Genomic DNA, 22,874 nt, shown 5'->3' with positions numbered 1-22,874 from the left:
ATGACTGCAAACCATGCCCATTTGGTAATAAAAACAAGGTTTAAACTAAAGTGGGCTAAACTGACTTTAATTTGTCTGTTCACATTCCTTCGTCTTCTCTGAAGATGTTTTTTTCCGGTTTGAATGACTTTGCCAGGCTGGTTCCAGGATTTATCTGGCCAGAGAGAGTGTCATCCCTGCCCTCCAGGGTTCATCTGCCGCTCCCCAGGTCCCAGCCCCACCAGGGGGAGCTCTACTGGGGTCTCTAGTCCTCTGCCCTGCGCTGCTGGCTATGTCTGTCCGAGAGAGAGTCCAGACATTCGGCCTCTCCCCTGCCCCAGAGGCACATATAGCCCCAGACTGGGTCTCACAACCACAAGTATGAACCTAGAACCTCATATGACCATTTTTAAAATGAATACTTAGACTGTTTATTAGAGTAAAATAAGTGTTCAGAAGGATGTTTCATGGTGTAACTGCTGTTGGTTCCAGTCAACTACCAAACTTTCAAATCTGATTTTTTAGATGACAGAAATAAAAACTCAGGGGAGATACTATGAAATGTATAAGACTTACACACCTATTAGCTGTGCCTCAATATAACTGTCTTCCTTATAATTTGTTTGACATAAATTCACACCGCAGTGTAAAACCGTTCTGGAGACACTGATTGATCTCACCTGGCAGGTAACTTGTTTTTGCTGTTTGCTCTCAGGTCACAGCTGTCAAACTGTGTTCACAGGTGAGTGTCTTGTGTGTCCAGCGGGCCGGTTTTGTGGGTCTGAAGGTTTGGTTGAGCCTTCAGGTGGTTGTGCTGATGGGTTCCTCTGTCTGATTGGAGCCACAGTGCCAAACCCGACTGACAACAGAACTGGGTCTTTGTGTCCACCTGGTGTTTTCTGCCAGCAGGGACTAAGAGCAGGTAGACGAATTTAAAGACACACAAAGTCCTTCAAATATACCATTTAAAGGCTTCTGTGTACACTTTTTTTTTTTTTTAATTCTTCTTTCTTTTTAGTCACTATTTAAAAGAGAATATCCACTTTTTGAACGTGTTTTCCTTTTAAACTCCAGGTGAATGCTGGGCAGGGTTCTTTTGCAGCTGGGGCTCCAGTAGAGCAGATGAGCTTGTTTGCCCTGCTGGTTTCTTCTGCCCTCGTGGAACACCAGCCCCTTTGCCTTGTCCAGCAGGAACATTTAGCTCTGAATCAGGCATCACACAGCAAGAAGAATGCACTACCTGTACCCCTGGATACTACTGTCAAGGTAGAATTAGCCGCTGCAAGATGAGCAAGATATATTTCCACATCAATCCATAAAAAATCACATCAAATCAAAACACATAGACGATACACTCGGGGTGTAGCAAGTCATTTATTTTTTTTCTGCAGTAGTCACTGATTAGCATGCAGTACAGCTGCAGGATAAGTTCTTTTAATCAGGTACACAGCTATGATCACAGACAATTCGAAAGGGCACAACGCTGGGCAAGATCCTTGAAGAATATTTAAAAGACCATATATATGTTCACTTTTTATTAAAAGCAGCAGACTTGCAGCTTTTCCAAGAGGATTGTCAAAAGTTATTCAGGGAAGCACATGGTTTTACTAATTAAAGCAGGGCTGAATCCTCTGGAGGTAAAACGAGAACAGCCTGTTGAAGTCACACCTGTCTTTATCTGCTAATATTACTGATTATTACTGTCAGAATCCATGTCTTTAATTGGTTCACTGATTTTATCTCTTCAAAGTAAAAGACATTCTAAAGTTAGGAAATGAGAAATGCTGTCCATTTTATCCGCGTTAATAATGTATGTTTTGTGTTGCTTAGCTGAAGGTACTGTGCAGCCTACACCGTGTCCTGCTGGATTCTACTGTCCTGGAGGACAGGTTCTTGGACTTGAGTTCCCCTGCCCACCTGGCTCCGTGCAGAACCAGCTGGGAGCCTCTGGTCCTGAGTCCTGCATACCCTGCCCTGCTGGTATCCATTAGGATAAGTGTTTTGTTCCGCATCACCACAACTAACCACCCAATAATATCTGAAAACCTTTGCGTCTGATTTCTGCAGGAAACTTCTGCTCTCACCCTGGTCTATCCCAGCCAACAGGACTCTGTGAGGGAGGATACTTCTGTCCTACCGGATCAACAAGCCCTAACTCGACTGAGTATCAGGTGAATGTAACCCTGTGATATTGGTGAGTCAGTATTCGGTTGGTAGGTCCTTTTTTCCCCAGAGCATATTTCATAATAATATTTTTGACACTATAATCTTTTCAGATAATGAAACTTCTTGAAAATGTTAACCCTTGCTTTAGTTTATCGATGCTGCCTTTAGTAATTGATGCTGCCTTGGACACTCTTGTACTACTTAGCACAAAAACAGAAGAAGTATTAAACTCTCACTGTGACCTTAGAACATTGTTCACTCCATGTTTCTGCTCTCCATTGGGCCACTTTGTAAACTTTCCTCAAAATGTTTCAAGGGCAAAAAAGTCATCCTCACACATGGATTAATGTAATAGGAATATTGTTCAGCATCATTTTATTTTAATGTAATGTCCTCAAAACTTTCCACATCAAATTTTCAGTCCCACTTAAAGCCAAGGCTCTAAGATCACAGTGATTTGCGCTCATTCTGGCATTTTTGTAATGTTGCGTCTAATAAACAATTCAGCTCTGAGAACTCTTAGAACTTTAAAGGACCTTTTCCAATTAAAGTACACATTTTATCTTTGTCATCTTGTTTTTATCTGTCTATTTCTTCTAAGGGGAATTCTACCAGAAGCCACCTCTGTCCTTCAGGACACTACTGCCCCCCTGGTGCAGGCTACCCTCTCCCCTGCCCCATAGGCTCTCTTTCTATCCACAGAGGCCTAAAGAGAGAGGACGACTGCCCACCCTGCCCCCCTGGACTGTTTTGTGACAGGCCTGCAATAAATGAGCTATCAGATGCTCTCCCATGTCATGCTGGGTAAACACTTCTGCTCTTCTGCTGTTTTAAGTTTTCAATCTCCGCTCCTTGAGTGTAAACACCGCACCACATGTTTTTCATTGGTATTGTTCACATTGTTTGCTTGACTGTTTTTGTCTGACTGGAGGAGAAAAAAGCGAGGAAATTGTTTTCCATTTCAACAGGATTGCTTCTCCATGAAAAGAAAACAACTTTTCCAATATGCCCTTGTTCCACTCTCTCCCTAATGTCCACGGCTTCTCACATTGTCGCCTGAAGGAACCTTTAGGATTTATACCTGATGTAAAGCGAGTATTTCAATATATCTGCAACATATCTGCTGTTCAAAATCAGTCAAAAGCAATTCAACACACACTACAAAATCAGACACATAATGGAGGATAGCAGATTGCCTTTTACACGAGAGTCTCTTGAGACTCAGCAGGAGAGGGAGCAGGTGTCTTCATCTGGACAAGATCCATAATTAAAACACTTTCATTACTCTTGCATTTGGTTGCAAATAAGCTCTGCATTAAAAAAAAAAGTTAAAGGCTTAACTCATTTCACAGCACCTGTGGCACTTTGGTGTGTCTGGATATGGTTCAGTTAAAAGCTGTAAAGAAGAACACCATGGAGGAATTGAATTTAATGCGGTTCTGGAAGAAGTTTTCAATAATTGTCTTAATTTTCCTCTCCTTAATCTTCTCCAGTAATGAAAGTATTCATTATTGCTTTAATTGTCAGGACTTGAAATTCATTAACTCACTGAAAATATAACTTTTAATATAATTTAATTTGATGAAATTAGCTCATTTTAATGTGACCAGATATTAAATATATACATTTTCTTTTCACTAAATCAAATATTTATGGGTAAATTGAGTCAAATACAGTTTGCTTGAACATGCTTCTTTACTGACAATTTTCCAACCTGTGTAATGGCAGCTTGTTGAGATATCTGTGATTTGAAGTTAGCTCTCACTGTTTTTGCCTAAAGGTTTGTATGCTCGGGTGGCAGCGACAGTCCCACTCCATCTGCAGGTTCCCATGGCTACTTCTGCCCCGCTGGCCATAGCTGTCCTGTTGGCTCAGCAAATGAGGTGCCTTGTGAGCCTGGCACTTACAACCCTGCTCTTGGAGCAGCCCGCTGCTTATTATGCCCCAAAGGGAGCATGTGTTCCTCCTCAGCCACTCAAGAGCCCTCGATCTGCCCAGCTGGTGAGGATGGAGAACGCGCATTTCAGTATAAATTAGACCAGATTTATTATTCTGCATTAATGATTAACCAATATTTAACTTTCTTCACAGGTCATGTTTGTCCTGTTGGGACAGCCGTGCCTCAGCCCTGCCCATTAGGGACTTTCAGCAACCAGACAGGAGCTTACTTTCTGTCCGTGTGCACACCCTGTCCCTCTGGAGTGTACTGTAGCTCATATGGAGCCTCCACACCACAAGGTATTTAGAACCAAAGAGATTTGGAGACATTATTTAAAATTTTAGCTGAATTTACAGCCCATTTCACAAGTTAAATCATTAAGTAACAACCAAATTGTCTCTTCAATTTTTCTCTAGGCTTTTGTCTCCAGGGTTATTTCTGCCAAGGAGGAGCCATGGATCCAACACCTCTGAGCTCTAACAACTTCCCCAGGAATGGCCCTTGTCCTGTGGGACACTATTGTCCAGCAGGGTGCCTCTCTCCAGTCCCATGCCCCCTGGGCAGCATTCGAAACACCACAGGTACAACTACTGAAGAAAATGGCATGTAATTCCTGTTTAAGTCAAAAAATTGTGTGATTCACTGAAAACTGTGTTATCGATGTCTGGTTAACATCCCTTCCTCACCTTTATGTGTTAGGAGGTGTGTCCATGGAGAGTTGTTCTACCTGTCCTGCAGGACACTACTGCTCCACTGAGGGTCTGTCCAACCCCAGTGGCCCCTGTGCTGCTGGTTTCTACTGCCCCTACGACTTCTCCTCCGCCACTCCATATGCCTTCCTCTGTCCCAAGGTAAGAGTTATTCATATAATCGTTCATTTTTCCTACCTTCATATTGGCCTTACTGTTTATTTGAGAGGTTCTTTCCTACAGAATCATACAGTATGCCATGGTGTGTGTTATTAATATTCTACTGCAATGAAAAAAGCCCTCAGATTCTTCTTTGTAACCTCCATTTTCTCATAGGGCCACTACTGTCCAGAGGGCTCTGCCATGGCCCAGCCTTGTCCCACAGGTGAATACCAGCCAAACCCGGGCTCAGATAGCTGCATCCCATGTCGCCCTGGATTCTACTGTGAGGAGGCCATAGTGGGAGAGCCATTGGCCTGTCCACCACACTCATTCTGCCCTGCAGGTTCTCTAAAAGGATAGCTTTGACTTCAAAAGATTTCTATTTTCATTTAATAATTGTACAACATTATGAAGAAAACAAAAAAATCACACTATTGGCCCTTGTTTGTTTTAAGGTAGAAAAAAACTATTCATGTTTACAAGAATGTAATAAATCTATCTTTGTGTTTGTTCTTCTGCATCTCTTAACAGGTACCATGGTTCCTCAGCCCTGCCCTAATGGGACATACACTCATTCAAACCAGGGAGGGCTTCAAGAAGAGAGAGAGTGTTTACCCTGCCCTCCTGGGAGGTTCTGCAGGTACAGTTGATGTATTCAAAACTCTGGAGTGGCAGACGAAAACTCTCAAATGAACACCTCTCCCACACTCACATACATGCATGCAGAAGTGAACTGAAACACACTGTGATCACAAGTACATCCTGTACTGCTGCATACACATGGAGACAAATGCTCAAAGGCGAGCACTCACCTCTGTTTTAATTATGCTCACAATTAGCAGCGTGCAGGCGTATCTCATTTTCAGGAGTCATGGTTCACCAAGCAGCCAAATTAACACCGAAATATGCATGAATATAATGAATGCAGGATGGGAGGTGAAAAAGCTAGAAATTATGTAATCATCATTCTATTAATCTAATGAACCATGCATCTTATTGTCTTCTCAATGTGTGTGTGCAGTATTGTGTTTGCTTGTATGCACTGAGTCATGTGGTTTATTTTTTTTATTTTTTAGGGCTGGAAGGATCCAGGGTGTGTGTGCTGCAGGGTATCTTTGTGTGTCTGGGAGTGCAGAGTTCACCCCCCAGACACCACTGTTTAACCTGACGCAATGCAAGTGGGGCATGCAGTGTGCTGGGCCTTGTCCTCCAGGTACAATACCATCCCCCCCCCCCCCCCCCATTTTTTTGTGTACAGCCACCAATGATTATTATTCAGTTTGAATACATTTTCTTTGTAATCTTTTTTTTTTACTTTTTAGATAGCTTCTCTCCAAACCTCCAAGTTGGGGGATTTAATATTTTATCTTTTCAACTGCTTAAAATGTATTTATGCCAAGAAGTATTTCTTTGACAGGTTTCTTCTGTCCTGAAGGCATGATGGAGGCTCAGTCGTGTCCTGTAAATACTATCAGAACATCCCCAGGTGGTGCCAGCCTACAGGACTGCTTATCCTGCCCACCTCAGCATTGGTGTAAACCTGGTATGAGCTGATAATAGTCTTCATGTTTGAGTGGTTGGAAGCGTTTGTGTAGCTATTGTTACAACCTGACAACAACAGGAATGGCCAACCCAGGAGACAGTGGATAAGACAGACCGAGCCGGAGAAACATAGTGGGAGAGTGGGAGAAAGTTAAAAAAAACGGGGAAACCTTTTCCTGTAGTCTAGATAAGCAGTCTGAGGAGCTACCGCATTGGATATTAGCATCTGGCTTACTTGCTGCCCTACAAGGCAGTTAAATGCATTCATTTCACGTATAAGTAGAAACCAGTAGGATCCAAGGACAGGGAATAGAGTTGAAAGCAAAAAGCAGGAAACAGCCCTGAGAATATTCAACTAAGCCAAGGCTTATGAATGGTTAAGATGTAAGAAATGTAGCCAGAGGCAAGTTATCGCTAAGCCTTGTAATCAATAAAGTATTAAAACAAATTCCTTAACAGATAATCTAGAGTGTAGTAAATGTAGCATAAATCTCTCCATAAACATATAGTTGATTCTTTTTACTTCTTAAATGTTCGCCTATGTATGTTTGCAGGAGACCCGGTGCTTCATCTGTGTCCTCCTGGTCATTACTGTGACGGTGTGCCTGGCAGTGATTTCACCGTAGGAACAGGACCCAGGCCGTGTCCTGTGTTCACCTATCGAGCTTCACCTGGAGCAGGCAGCAAGGGGGACTGCTTACCCTGCCCCCCTGGTTCCCACTGTAACAGCACAGGTCTGATACTTCTCTGCATCTCTCAGACACAGACAACAGCAAGCTCATTAAAAGCATGAACTTAGATGACTCATACAAAAGTAACACATTCCTTTTATTTTCCATTATTCTTTATTCGGCTGTGCTCACTGTTGGTAACCCTTCTCTGGTGGGTTGGAACTTTAATTGGCAAGAACATTTGAAAGATAAAGCGCTTTTATAGGTTTTATACATTTTAGTTTGTATGCACACTGTTACACTAGTGGCTGAACCTGAGCCTGAGATAAGAGTGAAGGAGGTATAACGTGACTGAAGAACCTGTGATACTGTACCTGGGGATGAAGCAATGATTCAGTGTTGGATTTAAGTTTTGTCTTCCTTAACAATGCTTAATGTAACTTAACATTGAAACTATAGTGTTACTTTATCTTGTGGTTGAATCACAGCAGATGTCCCCCCCCTCTTTCCTTCTGCTTCTGTGTATACCAAAATATAAGCTTTTAAAATAATGAGTAAAAAAACCCTCTCTCACCATATGTTGGTCTCCTTTTAGTAAGCCCAATGGCTCTGATGTTTTTTCTTTTAAGGTCCCCTCAATGTGTGTGGATAATGAAGCAGCACATATACATTTTCTTTGATTGTAGTGTGAATAGGTTTTTCAGATATCTATTATATTCCAGGACTTACAGACTACTCCAGCAGTCCCTGCCCACCTGGTTTTTGGTGCAGTGGGTCTGGACCCCCCATCCCCTGCCCTGCTGGCACCAAGAGGCCCCTTCCTGGAGCTGCTGCATCCAGCCAGTGTGAACCATGTGCAGGGGGGACCTTTTGCCCAGATCCCCGGCTTACAGGAAAACCTAATGTGGAGGGAATCCCCTGCAGGGCCTCATATCAATGCCCTATAGGTGGGATTATCAGCACAGTTGATGGTGTTAACTTGACATATTAGACTGTTTGTGACGACTTGGAATACTTTATCTTCATTAGTGCCTTTCTCCCTAAACACAGTAATGAAGTTCTGCTGTAGTAACTTTTTGTTCAATCTCCAGGTGCAGTCTCAGAGATGTTGTGCCGAGCCGGCTCATTCTGTGGATCTCAGACTGCTGAGCCTCCCGTCTGTCCTGAAGGTTACTTTTGCCCTGAGGGATCCCAGTCCTACCACAACCCCAAACAACTGTGAGTGCATGAACGATCCAAAATCCTAATGATAGCACAGGTTAGAAAGAGGCTATAACTTACACAGTGTATGTTAAGGCTTTATAAATAACCCTGTAGCACTGCCCCACAGCTGTCCATTTCCCTACTACTGCCCAGCCAACAGCTCGGCCATGAGGTCCTGCGAGGGGGGTTCCATGCCCATCAACACCAGTGGGCTCAGAGGATCTAAAAGCATCTGCTGTAGTGTATGTGAGGGGGGCACCTATCGTCCTTACCTCTCTCCCATCCTACAATGCCTTCCATGTCCACCAGGGTACTTTTGCCCACCAGGTGACTAACCATCACAAGAAGTTCCAAGTCTCACTTTATGTGTCTAAAATGGGTATCTAAATCTGATTAAAGTGTGAATTTATTTTAATCCCACAGGTACAGACCACTACAAGAGTAACGGCTGTCCTTTAAGTTATGTCTGTCCCATGAGATCAACCCAACCAATACCCTGCCCGCCTGGCACCTTTGGAAACCATACTCATGGTGAAACAATAATGGGTGACTGTCACCCATGTCCAGCTGGCACCTTCAACCACCTGCCAGCTCAGAAGGCCTGCTTCCCCTGTGGCAGCTCCTCCATCTCACTAGCAGGTTTGATCCATTCAAAAAAGATCTAATAAAATGAATTAAATATTTTTATTTAGCGGTTTTAAAATAGTTTTTGGTCTTTTTTTTTTACAGAAAAATATCTCAGTTGATCATATTGTTGTGCCCTATTTCATCCCTTTCCTCAGGTTCTTCTTCTTGCACCTGCCTCGGTAAGAATCGTGCGTTCCACCCCTCGGATGGTTCATGTTTATGCAGAACTGGTTTCATCTTCTACAATGAACTAGATTTCAAAAGCTTCACCTCTGACAGTGAGTTGGACTGCCAGCCTGAGGTGAGTAGAAAATCAAAAGAGATCACCTTTTTTATGTTTGAATTTGTAGTTTCCTTTGATTTCAACAGTTTTCACATGCTTACAACATGCAACAAATCTAATTTGATTCAAGGGTTTGCTAGGCTGATGTGTTCTTGTACAACTGAAAAGTCTTAGATGGCCTACCTTTAGAGTACATTTTTGAATGCAGAAGTTGTAGCAGCCATCTTTCAAATACCAGAAGCTATAACATTGAAGAATGGACACCATCAATGTTGGCTACGACAAACAAACGAACAACCACAAAAACGTAGACTGTTCAGACAATTTCAAAATAAAAAAATACACAGTGGGAAAGGTTTTTAATCATGTATGATGTAATGACTAGCAACCCTTTGTGTTTGAAGTTCTTTGAGATGTTTGCTCTGTGTGTGTGTGTGTGTGTGTGTGCGTGCGTGTGTGTGTGTTTTTTTAAGGTGAGCAAACGATGTGCAACAGGTCAGATACGTTTGGCATCAACCAGAGACTGTGTGTCACCTTCCCTCCACTCCTGTAATATCACCTGTGGAACACATGGAGGAAATCTGGATGTAGAGATGGGCATGTAAATACCATTTGTATTTCTTTTTTCAAGTTCCACCTTACTTTCCACCTTCTTTAAAATAACTTTGAAGATCTACTTAGGTTGAATGTGATAAAAGTGGCTAAGAGTCTGAAATTCTATTTTCTCTGATCTCAACAGCTGCCAGTGTGAGCGATATGTGTCTGCTGAGGAGCTCTGCAACACTTCCTGCCTTTCCAGGCTGCCTCAGCTCTCTGCTAAGATATCGACAGATGGAAACCTGCTGCTGAGCCTCAAAGAGAGAGACAGCATGGTGTGGGTCAGGGTAAGGAATGAGTCGATAGGTCTATTGACAAGCTAATAGTTTGCAATACATTACAAGTTAATAGATGTTTTTTTATTTACTTGATATTATCATATGCAATGACTATGCATTTAGTGAGAAGACAGACTTTCAAAAGCTGCTTTCATCTGCTGAAAACGCTATAAACAATTTGTATCATACTGATGTAGACAAAAGACTTCTCAGAATAGTTTGACAAAGGAGTTAAGCAAATATCAGGGCCAGTGAGAGGATTAGCAGGGCATCTGCAGAAATGGTGGTAGTGTAGATTTTGTGACATCATTGCATTGCGGAAAGGGGAAGTGATAAAATAAAATTCTAAGATGGGATTCCTCTCCCCGCATGCAATAAAATGTATTAAGTGGTGCCCACAAAAGTCATATATTGTTCAATAACTTTCATAATTTACAAAGTACAGTGCAAATGTGCATGTTAAGTGTGTATGTACTGTCATTGTCGTATTTTGTGAAATAAACCAGCAGCTGCTCTTTTTACTAATTTATTCTCATAAATTGTACACGTTTATTCTCGTAAATGTACGACTTTAATCACGAAATGTCCGATTTTTCCTCCCCTTAATGTGGCCCTAATACTCCTTTGTATATATCAGACTAGTTAAGCATATGTACACATATGATATGACATAAATAACTATTTCATCAATAGATGAAAATATTCACACTTAAGTGTAGAGCCGTTACGCAACAGGATGACTCGTCGGTTTTATCAGGGAACACTTCTGAAATGAAGTCTTGTCTCTTTAAAGGCTTTCTGCGATTTTTTGATCCAGCAGATGTCGCCCTTGAGCACCAGCATGAAACCAAAACAACTTGCGCTGCATCGTTGTGTTAGCATGCTAATGCTAGCAATCTTTATTATGCTTGTATCTTCACACTGCATGTAAATTCACCCGAAATGATTGTGATTGAGAAACGCTTATGTGGCATTCAATTAAGCAGTGAGTACAGAATGTTATTCTTCTTTTCTCTAGTCCCTCAATTTAACAACTTTTAAACACGAGGGGATGAGCCGGCCGGCTGTCCTGGTGATGTAAACAAAGTGAAGATAGGACTCTGGAAAACTTGGAAAACATCACAGACAGTGGGACTCTGGTGTTAATTTGTAGACAGTCATGACTCACAGAGTTATTTTCAGAAGATATACTTGATTTCTATTACATTTAAGTGTGAAAATTGCATATTAAGCCTTTAATTGATGTGTTTTAATGTGGGATTGGCAGTTAGTTATTGAGCTAATTTCTGTTTACTTCCAGACTTTAATGAATGTTTTAGGACCAGATATCCATGCAAAGAATATTGGTAAAATCCATTTGGTCCAGTTTGAACCTGAAGGAGTTTTTGGTTGGATTCCCACACAGACAGAACTTATCCATCAAGTCCTGTCAGGTGACCAGAGTTAACTTTGATATGTATTCATTTAAGTTTATTTTTCTAATGTTTCTAATCAAGCTTGTGATTTCTGTACTCAGTATAATTCTAAATGACTTGAGGTGAATTTTTGTCTCAAACCAAAGCATATTAACATCACTTTACTTTGATTCAGAGCCAGTGCAATTCCATGATACAAGACAGAGACAGAGGAGAGACACAAAACTTGATGATGATGCCAACTTAGCTGTCCTTCCTCGTATCCCAAACCCCATTGCCTGTCTGACCTCTGGCGACATGCTCATTTTCCGAATCACCATCAACCAAACTGGTACCACAGATTTTGTTAAATCTAATTTTGGTTAACTGATAATAGTGTGATTAACTTAAGTATTAAACATCTAACTCACTTTGTTTCCATCATGAAGACCGCCGGCACAGCCACTTCCCAGTGTATCAGAAAGACCACCTGTTTAACAGCAACCCTAGCTGGGACTTTGGTGCCTTCAGACGTCTACAGATACTCATGAAGCAGACAAGCGTCAACGCTACATGGTACTGTTGATGAGTCCATACTGAAGGTTACATATCACATATTTTGCCATTTATACCATTTCCCTCAAACGACTCTCTTTGTTTCAGTTTCGCCCATGTGTTCACAGAGACAGGGAAGTATACATTTGTTGACAGTGCGGTCCCAGAGTGGAGTTTGGTGGTGGTGGTCAGCGAGGAGGGGATGGAGTGTGACCCTCGGGCGTCGGTCTTCCAGCCAATGGCGCCGGCACAGCTGGTCAAACTCGGTATTGTCAAGCAGCACAGACTCAACCTGCTTCCTGACTGGGGAGTGATAGCAGGTGTGCATCTTGCTGTGTTTTTAATATTTTATCATGCAGGTGAAGGATTGCAATGAGTTAATCCTCACTTTTTAATCATGCCAACTGTTTTTAGGGATCTTGAGTCTGCTGCTGGTTGTAGTCGTGGTTTTGACCAGCACAGTGCTGGTTCTGCGACCTGGCAAAGCAAAACTCATCTCCCAGTGGAGAATGAAGCCAAAGTGGCGCAGCCTTGGGGAGCCCATCTGTCCAGTGGACTGTACATGCAGTGCAGAGAGGTCTGTTGTGACATTACAACTGTTGGTGTGTTTTATTTTTCTGTCAGCACACTGTTGTTAAGAATCCTATTGGAACATAAAATGTATGTACTCTTTTACCCTAGCTGCTTAAAGTCGCCCTCCTTGCAAACTTATATTTTTGAATGTGTTTGTGTTTCAGCATAGCTGTTCCAAGCCATGGAGGCTTTCTGGGCAGCAGGGGTGTTGGAGAGGGAGCAGAGGCTGAGGAGACTGTCATAACAAAAGGAGGTACGCTCACAGTTTCTTACCAGGTGCTTAGACCTTCCTTCAGAATAAGATAAACCCCATGAAACATTTTGTTTCAGTATAAATACAGGAAGTTGTGTTCTTTATCATTATGTATAATGATAAACCATTTGAATCTTAAAGATGATTTTGTAGATTTTAGTAGCCACCAGTAGCGGAAGCATACTGCAGGCCTTGGTGTGTACATCTACTTCTTGTACCTACACTGCAAGCTACCTGAAAATATAATTTTTTTTGTAATGGTATTGCCGATAATTTAGCATGCTAGCACAAGCTAAGTGTTGGTTTTTGGCACCTGCCTGTCCAACAGAAAGCCCAACTCCCCGTCCACAGGTGAAAGCTAACTCAAGGTTTATCCTTGTTTTGGAACGAGCTTTATCCACATTTATCCTCACTATGATATCTATATCTATCTATCTATGCCCCTTCGCCCAATCGCTGAATTGTATCCACTCCTAAACTAATCTGAGCATTGTCATTGGCTAGGGGGAAAATACACAAGCTAACCACCCAGAAATGTCCCGAATCAATCGAAACAAAACAAAAACATCAAAATACAGAGAGAGGACAGTGTCTCTGCAGACACAGTCACCACCACACATGTATGGAAGTGTTGATTGAGCAACATTACTTTTGTGAAAGTTATTTTATTTAAGCTATTTTATTTTCTAGGAAAAAGCTAGTGACTCTTCCTTTAAAGACAGCCTTAGGTAAATGTAGCGTTGTAACTTTCTGCAACCATGTTTTGCTTTAATTGAATTCACCCTTTTTTAATTATTCTGTACACCCTACAGTTACCTGGTAATAAATTGATAATTGAAAATAAGAAAGGTTTCACTAAAAACACTCACACCCTCTTTCAATCTGACCGGTGATTTTCTCAACAGTGTTGATTAGAATAACTATAAGGTAGAACTGGCCTTAATGTTTCTCACTTAGTGCACTTCCTACATTATTCATGCAGCCTGATAGGACGTTTAAATGTCCATTGGCCTACTCATTATGAAACCATCATGCATGACCAGGTAGCAGTTAACAGTCGCTTCCCAATGTGATAGATGATAAAGAAAATAATGGCTTGTATCACACTCTAATTACTTGTGCTGTTATCTGTAGCTCCCCAGTTTTCCTCTGCAATTTAAATTCAAGCACTTATTATCTCTTGCATGCTCCATCCTGGACTGTCTAAAAAGCTAGAAAGACTCTATGGAGAGCAGTCAGGGAAGCTTCTGCTTTCAAGGAACAGCCATTCATCATGAGGGTATCTCATCTACTCTGTAGGATGGCATGCTGAGAATTCCCCAGACCTTTAATTTTTCAGCCCTTTTCCAACTCTTGCAACATTTGCATTTCTGCTTCCTTTAGGAAGTGTGTCTGGCCGTTTTGATCTGGAGGACTTCAATGTCAAGACTCTTTACGATAAGCTAGAGGATCAAAACCTCCACATAGCGTCACAACTGGCCCGACACCGCAAAGACACGCAGGAGTTTTACAGAAATATTTGTCAACAGGCTGAAACCCTTACGGTGAGTTTTGCTACAGTGAGCTGTATCCAGTAATACTTTTCAAAAAAAGAGTAGACTATTAGATATTTTAACATGTATATTCTTTTCTGGTGCCATGAGAGAAAACTGTTAAATCATTACTTTTCAGAATGTCTTTGAGAATATGGACGGCAAAAAACTGGGTCATCTTAAAGAGCTGCTGGCAAATAATACCATGACGGATAAACCGTCTAACAGCAGTGCAGCAGAGAGAGACACACAGGGTAAGGTTTTTTAATCTCTTCCCACCAAGTCACTTGTTTATATTCTCCTTCTTATGAAGTCCAATGATATGATTTAAGCTTTATAAACATCTTTACAATGCACATGGAAATACATCATTAGCTGCTTGGCTAATAAGCACAAAGAAGCTAAATGTTTCAGCTCAATATGTGGGGTTGTGAGTGATATGATTTTTCACACAAGATATGCTGAGCCGTTAAGGTGAGGCTCAGGCTTTAAAAACTCTTGTATGCACCTGTCTGTTTTTCTCCAAATAAATTATTCAACATTTTTCTCTAAACTGTGACTTGCATTGGACTGGACACGCCCCAACACCCCAGACGAAGCTTCTCTAGTGTTACTTGGAGCTCTTGTGAGGTCAGTGGAAGCTCTTTTATGCAGGCTAAAAGGAGAAGCATGGCAGAACCAGGACATGTCTGGTCCACCATACTGTCATACCGGTGCTCACGATGCCAGGGAATGTGAGCCGCATGCTGGTGACATCAGCATGTGTTATACACAGGTAATGTAGTAGCACTTGTCCAGTATGTACAACAGTATATCTTGGAATAATATTGTGGACTGTGTATTCCTCTTTTGAATTGTGACACAGTTTTCTCCAGTGAGCATGACCAAAGCAGATGCTCTTCCCCATGAGACGGGTAAAGAACAAACACATTCAGAACTTTGTTGTCTGTCAAAGAGCATCAGGATGTTACATCACCACACTGACATGAGTCTGTCATCCTAGTCCCTTTACAGAGCACAGCTCCTTGTCTGAGTGACCACGACCTGTCCAAGCTGGTCAGCATATCTCCTCTATTCAGAACCCTGCAGGAGATCCAGCAGTCTTTGCATGACCTTACCAATACTGAGGCTAATCAGAATGACCACTATGGTACAGAAATATGACAAAAAAAAGACTCAATTCAACACGTCAGAAAGAGAAATTAAACTAATAATGAATGTAGCACCTTATTATGATGAATATGTAGCCTAAAATAAAGAATCCTTCTACTTTTTTTGAAACTACAGAGCTCTCTGTCCAGGACAACCATGATGGACAGCTCATCCCCACTGCGCTGGAAAGCCTCTCACCTAATCACAGTGCTGTTTTCCTGTTTGGTTGCCAGATGATGCAATTGCTTGCAAACTGCCCCCTATTCCCCACTGTGCTTCTGCTCCTGGCCAGGTCAATCCCTGTTTCTCCAGCTTCCTCTAACAGGGCTCTTCTGGCACATTGCTCAAGAGACTTTTATTTTGATCGGACCAATCACATCCTTTATCTGTCAGAGGTAAAGCTTCAGCATGCCGGACATTTCATGGCTACTATTCTACAAGCCATGGCCTACATAGCATCAGGTAATTTGACAGAGGGAGTCATGGGACCCAGTTGTGTCAATCAAAAGCACCAATAAGTAAGTATAAAATCTTTAAAAAAACGATAGATATGTTCTCCTTTATTTGTCCAGGATCCAAACCTCAGAGCTTTATGCAAGCTCTCCATGAGGCCATTTCAGCGTTAAGCCTTCAGCTGTTCAATTCTTCTTTCAAATGGAGCACAGGAGAGGTGTGTAAGTGCTATTTAAACATTACATAACCTCCTAGTGCATGTGCAGGGGAGGATAACTTTTAATGTTTTATCTTACAGTCAAAATGTAATGCTTCAGCGGGGCGACAGGGGGCATTCGTTGAGGAATTTCTCAACATTAGAGTTCCCAGTGAGCAGCACTTCTCAGAGCATCTTTTAGCTAACAGGTTGGTTTGAAAATACATACAACTACACGTTTTGTAGTTAATAAAGTAAATAAATGGTATTCTTATCCTCCAACAGACTTGAGAAATACAAATACTTCAAGTTAGAGCAGCTCATCCTGAACCTCAAACAGAGTTCAACTGAGGACCTAGACGCAGGTGAGACATTTATTCATCCTCGACAGAAAGAAGCAGTTAGGTTACTCATCATGTAAAATCAATGGAAACAATTTCTCTGAACACAACAATTCACTGGATGGGCAAAATATTGGAAAACACCACACAACAACAATAGAGTCCTCGAATGAACCTTACCAGTTGTGCAAAAACTTTAGGTTATTTACATAACTCCGGTTCTCTGAGTAGCACGAGTGAGTGCCTCACTATGGTGAATGGCTAACTGCATGACCTTGTCAGAAGCTTAATAACACTATGCAAGCTCTCATTGGCTGGCAAGGATCACGTTTATGTCTGGAGGGGATGGGACCCTCCTCCTAGGCAGGCAAAGTGTCAGCCGTCTTTCAAGAACCTCTTCTCGCTTCTCACAGAAGCCTTTCAACAACTGTATTCGTAGGCTAAGCTAAGCTAAACTGGCCTTAGACGCGCTGGGCGCTTTGCTAGCTGTACGGAGCCACTAGTTGCCACAAAGCAGTAGCAATACTCTTCCAAGCTTCTTTAGCTTCAAAAGTAGTAATAATTTACACCCTAAACAGCAGAGTAGCAATACTCTGTATTTATTAATAAAGATAACTATACCAGGTAGCAATACTGATTAACCTTGAAAAGTGATTAACACTATTTTTAATGTGGCACTATGCAGGATAACACAGTAATTAAGTGTGCTGTTAACAGACATGCATAATGTAGATGTATCTTCACTTGAAAATTGATTGTAACTACATAAAAAAAACAAGGGCAAGGTGTACAAACTATTGACCCTTGAACAATAGAAGATCTATTCATGTCTTACTAGCAGTCTCGTACACTTACACTTTATGTAAGACTGTTTAATGCCTTCAAATCACGACACTGCAGCCGTTGATCCATAACTTTATTGGCAAACTATCTAATGAAACTGACTTTGCTCCCATAATGCCCCAGCAAACACTAATGAACAAATACTGTGATTTCAGACTAAAGACAGATACGTATCCACCTCTCCTGGGTCAAAACATCTAAACATAATTAAACCATTATGGGAGTCCTGGGGACAAGAAGAGTGAGGTCGATATTTTACCTCCTTGGTCACCTAAAGAGCTTTTGTTCCAGAAGAATGGTTCAATATCCCAGTACACGCAGTTCATGACTTTAATGACTCCATGCACAATGAGCAAATAGGTTATTCTGAATGCAGGAGGGGGTTGTGCCTCTCCTTGATACACAATAATTATAAATTATAAATTACAATTGTGTCGTTGCCATTTTTACAGATTCCAGTGCGATATTTACCCCTAATCATGTCTTTTATGTCTGCGGAATCAAAAGTCTTGTGTAATTCCTGCAGGTTTTCCACCAAAAGGGACACCGATACAGGTATTACTCATCAAGTCTCTCTTAAATCAATAGAAAAGTTATTCTCCTCATATGACCTCAACCTTTCCTCTCCTACAGATGTCCTGTGTGGAGGAAGAAATTGACCGCTTGAACGAGTGTTTCCTGCAGCTGAGCGTGCAGCTTCAGAAGAGAGCTCGAATGGGCATATGGCCAAAGGAGAGTGAGGACAGTGCGGCTGGCAATGCTGCGGTAATAAGCCGGAATGCCTTGCATTATTTATATGATGACATAATCAAAAGAGTTATGTCTGTGTGGTAATTTAAAGCTGTTTGCTTAGAAATTATGTCTTTTATTTCCTAAGAATTCCAACATTCTAATTTATTCCGTTTGACTGGCTCACCACTCAAGAGTTTCATTCTTACAAATAATATATTATAATGATAGATGTAGGCAATGGATCATTTAAATATGTACCCTTCATATTGATGTTTATTGCCCCTATTCCGCCTTGACTTAAGAGGAAAATGTGCAAATAAGTATGCATGAATGTGATGTGTGTCTGAATTTGCATTTTTCCACCATTGTTTTAGCCTGATTTCATTCATATCTTTTACTACCCATCATCTGCAATACATTTTCTGTAATCTATTCTTTTTTGCAGAGCGCAACACCAACAGGCATGCCAAGCCTCAGTCGTAATGGAACAATCCTGCTGGAACTGAGGAGACGCTACGTATCACAGCGCCTCGATGAGCTCCAAACCACATTAGGCCACATCAGACGGTGCCAGCAGCATGACAGCAAGTCAAGAGAGGGGACAAGAGGCCGTACACAAACGGACAGCAGCAGCAGCACTCAGCAGGGGCAGTGCCAGGACAGTAGTCGCAGCCAACAAACCACAGAGAGCAGAGGTCTTGGCCCATATAACACGGAGAGTCATATTTCTGACCAGCAGCGGAGTGAATCTTTACTAGATTGCAAGATAATAGAGAGCCAAGATCAGCTGCCTCTGCAAGGCCCAGGAGAGCAGGACGTGTGTAGTCACATCAGAATAGAAAACACAACTGAACATACAGATATTGATGACATTTGGGGATCTAGTGATCAGAAATTGGATCTGAATAAGGAAAAATGCTGACAAACAACTTATTTTCTCAAGATTATTACTTACTTACGAAGAGTTATTTTCTTTTTTTTGCGTTTGGTTAAAAACATTTTTGTTTGGTTGTTGAGGAATGATCCCACAGACCTCTGTCTTAATTTGCACTAGCCTTGAAACATTTCATCTGAGTTCTTTCTAATTATCTCAACTCTTGAATGGTAATTATTTCTGGGCAACAAGCAGCCGTGTCACATAATCTATCATTTTGTGCAAACAGGAGTTAAAAGCAGACCTCTGGTACAGCCTCTGCTTATTAGCATATTCTAATTAAGATAATAAACTCTAGCGGAATGAACACAGGTGACAACTGTGCGTCTTTTTTTCCGTCCTGCTCACAACAATCTCTCCCTCGTGTAGAGGTGATGACCCAAAGTCTTTGTGAATATTTAATATTTAATTGCAGTAATTGTTCTCCATTTTCTGTCCTGCACGCATGCAGTTCACTATGCTTTCTTCTCTAAGCTCTTTTCATTTAAGCAAGCTGTCTTTGCAGCCAGCAGGTTACACAGTGAAACCCAAAGCTATTTCTTTAGTTGAAATCTTGTTGCATCTGCTGCCAGAGAGATGTCTTAACTCCACGGCTTCTTCCTTTCTTCTGCTCCGATGGTTTATGTGACGCACAGGGCTCCCAGGTCCTATAATAGAAAGTGAGTATTTCTACACGGGGCTATGAGCCAAATCAGAAGGTCAGACGGAACAAGTCTTCACTTACTATCAGTGTTAGCTTTGAGCTCTGCGCCAAATCCCCTCGGGTTGAATGTGGCATGGCCCTGAAGCTGTGTGGTGTTTGTGTGTTTGTTCACGAGAGGGGTGGAGTTCTGTGGCTCCCTGAGATGATATGCCTTATCAATTAGATTAGCTGCTATGTGCCTGTGATCTGGCCTGTGTGTCTGCCTCACAGTGGGACACAGCATCAAATAACTCCATTCAGAGCTGCTCTGGAGCCGTGTGGGTTTAAATGTATGTGCTGAGATTTGCGGTGATGGTACATTATGTTTGCTCTAATTGTCCGGACTAACAAGAGAGTTGTTTTTCAGAAACAAAAATGTCTCAAAACACACTATGTTGCATGAATTTAAGTGTTTGTCGCCATTTTGCTCTGCAATCAAACCAGTTCTGTGCTTCAAAACAAAACACCTGCCAACAACTCGCCCTTATAAGACTCAGGTGATTTGTTTTGTTTCACATTTCTGGACGTTGGAAGACAGACACACATGTATATCTTGTGTGTAATTCCTATATTTTCTAAGGACCAAACCCCAAGTAAATGCATATTGCATCAGTTAAAAAGAGCCCATGAGGGAACAGATACACACAGATCAAGAGTGCAGGAGGGAATTTAGATCATAGATATTTAAAGCGACATGTGAAGTTAGTGCGGTCTTTCCACTCTCTAGCATTAAGCGTTTGTTCTAGCAAGCTGCACATGAGATTTACATATCAGTTATCCATCAGTGTCAGCAGTAATCATGTTATAATCTTGAAATCCTTCCAAATCCTTGGAAATCGGCTCTCTGCGGTGCGTCCTCGAGGTGCCTGCACACACAAGTATATAGTACGTATATGAGCAAACACATACTCTCTGTGACCCACTTCTTTTATGCCCACAGACGCTGAAATGACTCCTTCCCTTATGTAAACAGCTTGTTTATGCTGTGATTTCGACCACACAAAAAAAGCCCATAGACACTTAACATACAAGAGTATAAATACATTATTAATTCTACTTCTGCTGTGAAATCAATGACATTTTCTCGAGTGTGGAAAGTAAGTCAAACACATTACAGTAGATGTCTAAAAAAAACACACAGGGAGAGAAGAATGGGTTTGTGGCTTCCTGTTGTCTTTCAGAGTCTACGGGCTGTCGCTAAGCAGGCCTCCTTTAGTCACCATGGCACTACGTTACCGTTGCTATGGTTTCCTTATCTGCCGGATGTGGTTCAACCAGGCCTGCCATATTTAGTCTGCTGCTCAGAGTTCAGCCGATTCTGACAGCCACACAAGAACGCACTCAGCTTCCTCTGTGCTATTCTTTTTTCTCTTCAAATCTGTTCCAACAACTGAGGATTACTGCTAAAAACCTGTTGACTCACTCCTGCAGCAGTTTTCAGTGTTTCGCAGCTCTAACCTGGCACACATTGTGCAATTTTACAGATAGATGGAAGAAAGACGAAGAGGAGAAAATAAATTGAAACCTTGAGTAGAGTAATCCTCTACTCCAAAAACAATGCAAGATTAAAAACAGTGAAGATTAGAAAGTGAAAGTGAGGTTATCATGGCTGACCTGAGGAAGCTGTGCCACTGGGTTGGACCGCAGTCTGTTTGTTTTCCCCCTGTGTTCTTTCACACAGCAGGCAAAATTACAATATCAAACACCAAAGTAATCTTGATGTCTTTCTGGGAGTCTTGGAAATGCAAAAAAAAGCAAGCAAAAACAAAAAAAAAAGATTTTAGGTTCAATATTTGTACATTCATCAAACCAAACTCTTACTTTAATGTATGTATGTATAAAATAAGGATTTAACTGGTTAGCTTGGTATGAAATATTACAGACATGACTATATTTTCCATCAATCTAACTAAGAAACAGCACTTTAATTGAATAGCATTAAGATTAAAACATTCTTTACATTTGTAGTAGACAAGAAATAGTGGCACACATACATTATGGATGAGCTGCATCTACAGAGCAAAAAGCACAGTTAATATTTTGGCCCTTTTTTGCTTCCTCATCACATCAGCCTTTAGAAGAGATTCAAATCACTGCAGCTTTCAGTGGGAGAGAAAACAAGGTGATATAATTACACCTTTTAACAGTCAGTCCTTCAGTCATCTTCGCTTCAGCTTGTGTTGGTGTGATGGACAGAACCATAACTCAAATCTTGAACCACCTCAGTAAAAGTGAATAATTTTAAGAGCATATCTAAAGGATGTATTCTCTTTTATCCTTCCTATTTAGAACCCTTTATACTTTAATCAATTAAAAGCAAGGGAATACAAAAACAGAAAAAAGAGGCGCTTGTTGCTGGGGCGCAGTCATGCATGATCTGAGAGTTTGGAGCCATATAGACAGAATATTGCAGGAATAGGTCAGGCCCTTCCAAGGCTAAACTCCAGAGAATAGGAGATCACTAGATTAGTGGGCTGTGTCCCGTACAGTATTTTATCTTCTTCATTACTACTGGGAGTCAAAGATATAGATCAGTCTGTGTATGTCCTTTCCATTTCTACCCTCTCAAAGTACTTATGCCAGCATGCTCAATAGCCTACTGTTCTTTGCTTCTCTGTCTCAATGAATGTAAATATTGCAAGAATTTTGCACAACATATGCACTCTGTTAGCTTATAAGCCTCTATTAATAGATATGTGTATGCTAACAGAAATCTGTTTCAGTGTATACAATGTGCACAGGATCACAACTTCCTGCAGCCAGGTTGCTATAAACCTGTGAGGAAAATATTTTTTTTATTATTGTAACACTTAGACATGGAAAGTATGACTTGTGCTAGAACTATGAATAACAAATGAAATGTCCTGAAAGAATGAATGAGCTCTTCCAGCAGCTGCTACACAGGATTACATAACACTAATTGTTCTTTCAAAGCCTAAATAACGTTTTCAGTTCAACCTGCAATGTTTCTTCTGTTTTTCTTTATGCAGGCAACACACAAACAAAAACAGGCTTACAACGTTAACTTGATCAGGCCTTCCATAATGACAGTAATATGGTCAAGCACATTGTAGTGTGGGAGGGAGTGACTCGCGCAT

The 22,874-nt window shown here is 41.3% G+C and overlaps 1 protein-coding gene across 1 annotated transcript; it reads left to right on the top strand.

Moving 5' to 3' along the window:
• Positions 1-19,403, top strand: si:ch211-286b4.4 (uncharacterized). The gene is made up of 41 exons (XM_020654117.3): positions 1-24; positions 137-358; positions 695-721; positions 1,054-1,245; positions 1,810-1,959; positions 2,079-2,150; positions 2,747-2,949; positions 3,926-4,146; positions 4,237-4,383; positions 4,501-4,665; positions 4,784-4,935; positions 5,110-5,278; positions 5,467-5,575; positions 6,012-6,148; positions 6,353-6,478; positions 7,032-7,211; positions 7,871-8,095; positions 8,240-8,366; positions 8,479-8,678; positions 8,775-8,990; positions 9,134-9,279; positions 9,735-9,862; positions 10,001-10,145; positions 11,437-11,569; positions 11,727-11,882; positions 11,980-12,106; positions 12,194-12,405; positions 12,500-12,662; positions 12,823-12,911; positions 14,295-14,455; positions 14,583-14,697; positions 15,037-15,218; positions 15,309-15,357; positions 15,447-15,593; positions 15,731-16,057; positions 16,168-16,265; positions 16,347-16,453; positions 16,530-16,609; positions 17,955-17,983; positions 18,062-18,193; positions 18,606-19,403. Exons 1-41 carry the CDS (start codon positions 1-3, stop codon positions 19,080-19,082), a joined length of 6,267 nt encoding a protein of 2,088 aa, XP_020509773.3. The 3' UTR covers positions 19,083-19,403.
• The last annotated feature ends 3,471 nt before the right edge of the window (positions 19,404-22,874 follow it).

The sequence above is a fragment of the Labrus bergylta genome, chromosome 11, assembly GCF_963930695.1.
Source record: "Labrus bergylta chromosome 11, fLabBer1.1, whole genome shotgun sequence".
NCBI classification, from domain to species: Eukaryota; Metazoa; Chordata; class Actinopteri; order Labriformes; family Labridae; genus Labrus; species Labrus bergylta.
The sequence above is the reverse complement of the archived record's forward strand: the minus strand, read 5'-3'. Positions and strand labels throughout refer to the sequence as shown.